This window comes from Rhopalosiphum maidis, chromosome 2 (genome assembly GCF_003676215.2).
Source record: "Rhopalosiphum maidis isolate BTI-1 chromosome 2, ASM367621v3, whole genome shotgun sequence".
NCBI lineage: Eukaryota > Metazoa > Arthropoda > Insecta > Hemiptera > Aphididae > Rhopalosiphum > Rhopalosiphum maidis.
The window spans coordinates 54,316,249-54,324,465 of record NC_040878.1 but is presented as its reverse complement, the minus strand read 5'-3'; the positions used below and the strand labels follow the sequence as shown (position 1 = coordinate 54,324,465).

Here is an 8,217-nt window from a genome sequence, read left to right as displayed (position 1 = left end):
TTAGGGAGATTAAAAATATGTAATATTTTTTTATTAAAAATTAAAAAGACACGTATTTTGGTATTTTCTTCACATAATTTAATTTTCAAAATATTTTGTACAATAAAATAATCGGTGACAATAATAAAGGTTTTATTTTTGTAATTGATTCATCCATGGCCGTAACTGAAAAAAAATTTCGGTGGGTCCAACATTTTTTTTAAATATAAATGCTGAAAATTTTATGTCAATAAACTATATTCACCGCTAAAATATTTCTACTTTTAAAAATTTCTAGGGGGGTCCAGACTCTTTGTACCCTCTTCAGATACGGCTTTGAATTTATCTGTAATGTACCTACTCTAAATATCAACAAAAAAATAATTACTCACATTATATATATACATTTCTACTTAATTAAATAATATTAAGTAATAACTAAAATAGTCAAACTTTTTAGTTCAGTTCAAATAGTTGAATTACAATTTTGGATCAACAAAAATATTTAAGTACAGGAGTAGCTGTTTATGATTTCATGTAACTATAACTGGATGTCTAGATACGATTTGTAAAATTTAAGAAAATAGTTAAATATATTATTATATGGGTGTTATTAAAACCTGTCCAAAAGAATAACGAAAAATAATGAATAATTGCACATAATTTAGCGTATTATTAAGTAATAAAATCCATTATTCAATAATAATACATCGATATTTAATAATAAGCAGTAAATCAGTTAAGTATAATAAAAAATAATACCATAAAAAAATAAAAATACATACGTTCACATGCATTTTTAATATGCCGCCGTAAATTTTTGACTTCGGGTGACGTCAGTAGACAAGGAATGGTGCGGGGTGATCGAAATATTTAGGAGACTATGAGGCAACCTGTATAATCTATAGACTTTGGCAATTCATATAGCTACTAATTGATTAAATTTCATAAAATCAGTGACTATAAAAACTTTAAAAATATATAAAAATACTATGATTAGTATTATTCAAATTTAAAACTAAAAAAAAAAAAATACTTTGTCTACATCATTTTAAAGTATAGCTTTGTTCGATCTGTTTTGAAATACAAAGATGCTTCTCTTTCATTACTTAATGATAATTTGATAAGTTTTGTTGTAACATATGAAATAAAAATGTAACGTATATTTTTTATAATTGTTCCACTTTACATAATATAGGTATTCTGCTATGAAGTTCAATATTAAAATGTAATTTACAACATTTTCATTAAAATGGTATTGTCGGAAATAAAAAAAAAATGTTGACAATTTAATTAGCAAATTTAATTAATACATTTTTTTTGTTTTTATTATTTAATTATTTAACTAATTAATGAAACATGACAGTATCTAAAATCAGATTACTTACAATTTTAGAAAAAAACTATATTTAACAATTCTTAGTCTAGGTATTTTTACTGCAAGCCCCTTTAGTAAGTCGTATAATTAGAAGTAAAAAATCATGTTTTATGCCAAATTTTTTTGCTTGTCTTCAAAGTACCACATTATCAGATTAGATAGAAATACACAACATACTACTTATTTATATTAAATACTTATTAAAATGTAGTTAAAATATTTTAATGTAAAAATTAATAAGCATAATATTTTGGTATACAAAATATTTATATTTCAGTCGGTTTGTGAATTGTGTGGGACGACTGGGACGTGTGGATGTATAAGCATAATAATTTTTAATTATTATATAATATATATTATTGTTATTCATTTCATTGGATATTTGAATCCCAGTCTATTCTTTCAACATTTTCGTATAACAATTGTAATTTTATAATCACTATTTTTATACGAATAGAAAATTAAAAACTATTAAACGAGTAAAATGTAAATGTAAAACATCTGCAGGCTGAAACATAGGTAGGTACAATATTCCGAGGCTGTGTATTATTTTAAATTCATCTGGTCGGTTCTTCCATGATTTGTATTTTGTTATCGTATTTTAACAATAACCTCTTACAATTTGGCGGTATTAACTTCTGTATCAGTTAACTACGAATTACCTATCAAAAGAGTAAAGATGTGTTGTTTGTAGTAAATATTATCATCTAAACATAATACATGCAAGATCATTTTATAAACATGTTAATCCTAATTTTTCGTGAAAAACCGTCAATACTCATTACTCAATACCTACGATAATATTAAGTATTTTTTATGAAAAATTACAATAGTAATACAATATATTTTGGATATCATTGAATATTCATTATTTAAGTCAATATCATTATAATATTGTTATTTTGTTGAGAAATTAAAAATTCTTAGATTAAAAATAATGTTTAAATTTAGTAATGCTTTATAGCAACACAAGTAGATACCAAGCTTTAATTATTGGTAAGTAACAATATTATTATAAACAAATTATATTATAAAATTATTAATTATTTAATATTTTATTATATAATTTTTTTCAAAAATTATTTATTTAGTTCTCAATTAGGTAGTTATAACACAAGGTTAATAAAATAAATAGGTTGTTAATTGTTCTTTCAAATTATTTACCTAACAGATACACTTATATTATTATTTTACAAGTCCTATTTTGTTCATAATACTTATTTGTATTAGTACTTAAGAGATAAAATAAAGTTTTTTAAAGTAAAATTTTACAAATTTGTTCAAAAACATATTTAAGTAATAATAATTAGTGGTTTAAGCTAAGTGTTTGGTTTCATAAATTTAAATAATTCCAGTTTTACTATATAAACTCTTAATTACATTTGGAATTGCTGATACTAAGTTTTTGCAATAGAAAACATTTTTTTAAATTATTAATAATAACATAAGATAGTTGTATCGTCTTATCTTATTTATGTATATTAATTGTTGAGTCGTATTAGTTCTATACTAATGGCTAATAAAAAATAATAATAATAATAAAAAAAAAAATGTAGTTTCATAGACAATTTAATAGCACTAATTATTTGAATAAGATATATTTTATTTAACATTGCCTATTTATGGTGAATTGTGATTTTTAGTGTTTTTCATTTAATCATTTAACATATTTAACATTTTATCCAGACCTGAGTATTATACTTAGGTCTATTTTGATGATTAATTTTGTATAGTATTAAGATATACTTTGTATTAATGAATAATAAAAAAATTATTTCATGTGGCACAGACAAAGATAGATTGGAAATTATATATTAGATACTAGTGTTTTAAATGAGGTAATTTTTTTTTAGTAGTTTTCCTGACAATGAAGAAAGATTAACAAAAGCCAATACAAGCAATATTGAAAACATATCTCGCCTTTGCCAGTTTAAATTGATTTCTGAATAGCTTACTGAATGAAATGTTTTATTATTATTTTAAAATGTGTTTATTGATAGTAGACTTTTTCCTGCACCAAAATGACACAATTTTTACCTTTTTGTTCAGTTAAATATATTATTTACCAGCTACCATCCATGTTATATATAATGTATTAATTTTATGATATTTATTACTATTTTTAGTTATTTATTTTAAAAATTATTAATGCAAAATATTTTGTATTGTGTTGTTTCTATTATTTAAATTTATTTCTATAAATTATTTTTCTTATATTGACATTTGATCTATATTAATTTATATCTAATTTTTTTATTATTATTTCTAGCTTGAAACATAATGAATGAAATGGAAGAACGAAAATGGTTAAAAAAAAAAGAAAAAGCATTGTTGGAAAATAATTTTGAAAATCTTTATTATGCTTGTAAAGAATTGGCTGACATTTATGTTAACCAAGAAGATTATCAACAAGCATTGAATCAGTATGAACAGTGTGAAGAAGCAGCTAATCGCTGTGGTGATGAAACACGTTTGGGTGTTGCAAATCGAATGATTGGTGAAATGTATTGTTATCTAAGTGATTTTAAAAATGCTATTAAACATCAGAAACTTCATCTTAAAATTTCTAATTCTAAAAATGATATAGTTGAACAGCAAAGGGCATTAGCCACATTAGGTCGTACTTATTTTTTATGCTCTGAAACATTTGATACCAATGAGCATAAAAAATCAGAAGCACTAAGTACATCTGTTAAATATTATCTAAAAAGTTTAGAAGTATGTAATAAACTAGGTAAAGAAGTTGGCACAAAAACTTTATCTGAGATGAAAGCAAGGCTTTACCTTAATTTAAGTCTTTGTGAAGAGTCATCTAATGAATTGAATAAATCAATGGACTATATAAATAAAGCAATGAAATTATGTACTGATGCAGATTTGAACGAAGAATTATGCAAGTGTTATTCTATAAAGAGTACTTTATATTCTAAGCTAGACAATTTTTCAAAAGCAATTGCTTGTGTTGATCAAGGTCTTCAAATTGCATCTAGACTTTCAAATAAAAAGTATATTGGAACAGAACTTTTATGCCTTAAAGCTGAACTTTTAATAGACATAAATGACTACCAGACTGCTAAGCGTGCAATGATAAAAGCATACAAACTAAAAGTGCCTATTAAAAATGAATTTGAAGAAGTAATAAAAAAACTAAAAATAATTGTTGTCATGTGTCAAGTTGAAAACAGTTTGCTATTGGCGTCACAAATAGATTACGAGCAACGAAGACAATTAAATGAAAAACTGGGAGATGCTTGCGTAGCACTAAAAAAATATTCTAAAGCAATTACTTACTATGAGAAAATGTTGGAAAATTCTGAACGTTGTGGTATGACTGATAAAAGTTTAATACCTTGTTATGTTTCACTAGCACAAACATACAAAGATAATAAGCAATACTACCAAGCATTAGAATATTTTTATAAAGAATTGAATCTTTATAGTGAAAATAGTATTGAAGCTTGTAAAACTTTATTAAATATTGCTGATCTTATGGAATCTCAGTATGATCCGTTTGATAAAATTTTTTCAATATATGAAAGAGCTCAACGTATTGCAAAAAAAAATAATGATGGATACTTACAGCTAACAGCAGTATGTATTTCTAATGCATGTTTTATAAAAATTAAAATATACTTTTGTTATTAAAATTTGTTTTTTTATATTTTTAGTCATTTTGTTTCAGGTTAAAGGAATGAAGTGTTTAGCTGAAGACAGAAATAAATCAGAATTAGTCAATGACTTGAAAAATGAACTAAATAATCTGCTTAAGTATGAAACTGATTCAGCAGAAGATGAGTATGATGTTCCAGATATCTGGGATGATGTATCACTAAAAGACCTTTCTGATATTGATGAAGACGAAGATGATAAAAAAAGAAAGAGGCATAAACAGACTACAATACCAGAAAAGAAAAATGAAAAAGGAGAAACTCCTATCATACCTGCATGTGCTAAGGGTAATGTTAAATTAGTTTTAAGTTTATTAAAACAAGGTCATTCAGTAAATGCAGGTGACGCTTTAGGATGGACAGCTTTACACGAAGCTAGTAATTATGGATATGTTGATATTGTTAATGTCCTTTTAGACCATGGTGCTGATATTAATAATCGTGGGGGACCTTGTTGTGAAGGTATTACACCTTTGCATGATGCTGCAGCGTGTGGTCACCTAGAAGTTATAGATTGTCTTTTAGATAGAGGTGCAAATCCTTTGGTTAGAACAAATAAAGGAGAAACACCACTTGATTCATTGATAGCTTGTCGTAACAGAGTAATTTTAGAGGAAAAAAAGGAATTAGATTCAAATAAATTAGCTCATTTTTGGTCAATTGTAGAACGTCTTAGTGAATGCTTACGAAAAGCTGGTCACACCCCACCTGTACCTTTGACTGATGTAGAAGAAATATTAAAAAATGGACAACAATCCACTGATAACTATTTAGGAATAATACCTGATAGTCATAAGAGATCAAGAAAACCGTATAAAGATATTGAGGATTTTGACAGATTAGAGAGAAAAGAGAAAAATATTGAATTTGAAGATGTCTATACGTCTGGTGCTGCAGAAGACTATAAACAAACCATTAGTCAGTTAAAAAATCACAACAAGAGACGCCGAGAAAGTGAAATACAGTATGAAGTATCAAAGCCGCCATTGGTTGAAAATTCAGCCGATGAATGGTTAGAAGAAGATATAATTATTAAGCCAAAAAAAAGATATTGTACTGATACAATTAAGAATGATTATTCACCGATGAAAGAAATCAATTTTGAAGATAAAGACAATTGGGTTAATGATGAAAAATTTCCTGATGTTTCTTCGGATGTTGAGTCAGATAAAGAAGTTCAATGTTTTACACCAGATTCTGATGAAGACTTTGATAATATTACTGTTATTTTAGATAAACAAAAAGATTTAGTTAAAAATAAGTATAAGCCTCTAATGCTATCCACAAGTAAAAAAAAATATCAAAGTAAATTAGAAAATCAAGGATTTTTAAATATAAAAAATATTTCACAGGAAATTGATGAACCAGCTCCAATATTTCAACATGTGAAGAGAGATGACACTTTGAGAAACATTAATCGTACAATTAAGGTAAGGATCGAGAATAGATTATTCCTTGTACCAATACCTGCAAGTGAGGAAAACATTAATTTAAAATGGCTATCTACTGAAGCTTCAAGGCGTTATCAAAAACTTGAAGGTGTGAATCCTATTTTAAATTTGACTACAGATGATGGAGCTTTATTGGATGAAAATGATCCTATTGATTTAGTTTATGGGTTACAAGAAGTTTTGGGAAACATTGTTGGATGGAGTACAGAGACTCTGATTGAAACTTATAAAAAATTATGTGTGGAATCAAATACTACTTTCAATGAACCCATATTTCAATTTTTAGATGTTCTACAGGCAACTGGAACTTTGGACATGTCAGATTATGTAATGATGCCTAATGTTTTAAATATAACACTGAATGTGGTATGCCATTATCATAATTTACAACTATTGTGCTTGTCAGGCGTGGCTCTTGAAGATAACGGAATGAAAATGTTATCGGAATACATATCTAATTTACAGAGGTTAATCAAACTAGATATAAGTTGCAATAATATTAGTTCTATAGGTATAGGTTATTGGACAAATTCAATAACTAATAATAAATGGCTAATTAATCTAGAATCTTTGAATATTAGTCATAATCCTATTACTAATGCAGGTCTAGCTCATCTCCGTTTAATTACTCAGCATTCTACTAGTTTACGATCTTTGTACATTCGCGACATAGATATTGACCACGATTGTTATGACTATGCATCAGAGCTTTACTTAGATAATATTGAAGACTTGGACTTGAGTTTCAATATGTTAGGACGAACTGGAGTTTCAGGATTTTTCATACGACTGGACCCTATGCGTTTAAAATATTTAAATGTACGCAATACGGGTTCATCAATGGTGCTACGAGAATGCACGCTGTTTTTGGAGCGTAGTCAAGCGGATTGCCTTCATTCCATAGATTTATCCAGTCTTGATCTTGAAGATGAAGACTTGGATTTATTGTGTAATTGTTTGGAATCTGCTGGAAATTTACGGCATATATGGCTAGCTGACAACCCAAAGGTTACTCAAATGTGCATAGACAGAATCAAACATTTAAGTGTCAAATTTGTTCATATGGCTGGCTGTAAACCAGTTGATATTTCACAATTTGATTCTATCGATCTAAAACAAATGTCTATATCTGGATATGGTGATTCAACTTTATTTAAAAATGCTCCGTACAATGTAAAAGTGTCGCTGTGATTAAACATTATTTTTTATAAATTATTTATAACTTATTTTTGTTAAAAATATAATAGAACTTACTTATACCATGTATTAGTTATTATTTTTCTGTTTAAGATTATACTTTTTGTAACATAATTAAACATATTTAAAAAAATACTAAACTTTAAACGTATCTTATATTTTAAATTTACAATTAGTTATAATTCATATTATAAATTAGTTTTAATTTACTTTGAATTTACTTTAATGCATTTATACAAATTGAGATGATAATGATGAGTTTACTTAAGTTAAGGCTACTTATATGAATTAATAGAGAGTACCATGGTATTAATTATATTTTAGAAATACAGACATTTTTAAAAATAGTCTATTTATATTCTAATTGAAAATTAAAAATTATTTTCATTATGATTGAGTTTAAGTTTTATTTTTAAATTAAACTGTTGACAAACTGACAAAGGTATGTTTTAATAGAAATCATACAATTATAGTAGTAACACTCGTGTATACAATAGATATTTAAGGATAATATTTTATGTAGATACGTTCAGTATACACTATA

General features: G+C 26.1%; 1 protein-coding gene across 1 annotated transcript; it reads left to right on the top strand.

Moving 5' to 3' along the window:
* The first annotated feature begins 2,072 nt into the window (after positions 1-2,072).
* Positions 2,073-7,731, top strand: LOC113554638 (tonsoku-like protein). The gene is made up of 3 exons (XM_026958564.1): positions 2,073-2,353; positions 3,627-4,948; positions 5,040-7,731. The coding sequence occupies exons 2-3, from the start codon at positions 3,638-3,640 to the stop codon at positions 7,665-7,667; spliced, it is 3,939 nt and encodes a 1,312-aa protein (XP_026814365.1). The 5' UTR covers positions 2,073-2,353; positions 3,627-3,637; the 3' UTR covers positions 7,668-7,731.
* Positions 7,732-8,217: the final 486 nt, after the last annotated feature.

Excerpts from the sequence above, each read along its gene's own strand:
- LOC113554638 (XM_026958564.1), top strand. The coding sequence starts at position 3,638 with ATGAATGAAATGGAAGAACGAAAATGGTTAAAAAAAAAAGAAAAAGCA. Across the intron at positions 4,949-5,039 it reads GATACTTACAGCTAACAGCA|GTTAAAGGAATGAAGTGTTT; the intron begins GTATGTATTTCT and ends ATTTTGTTTCAG.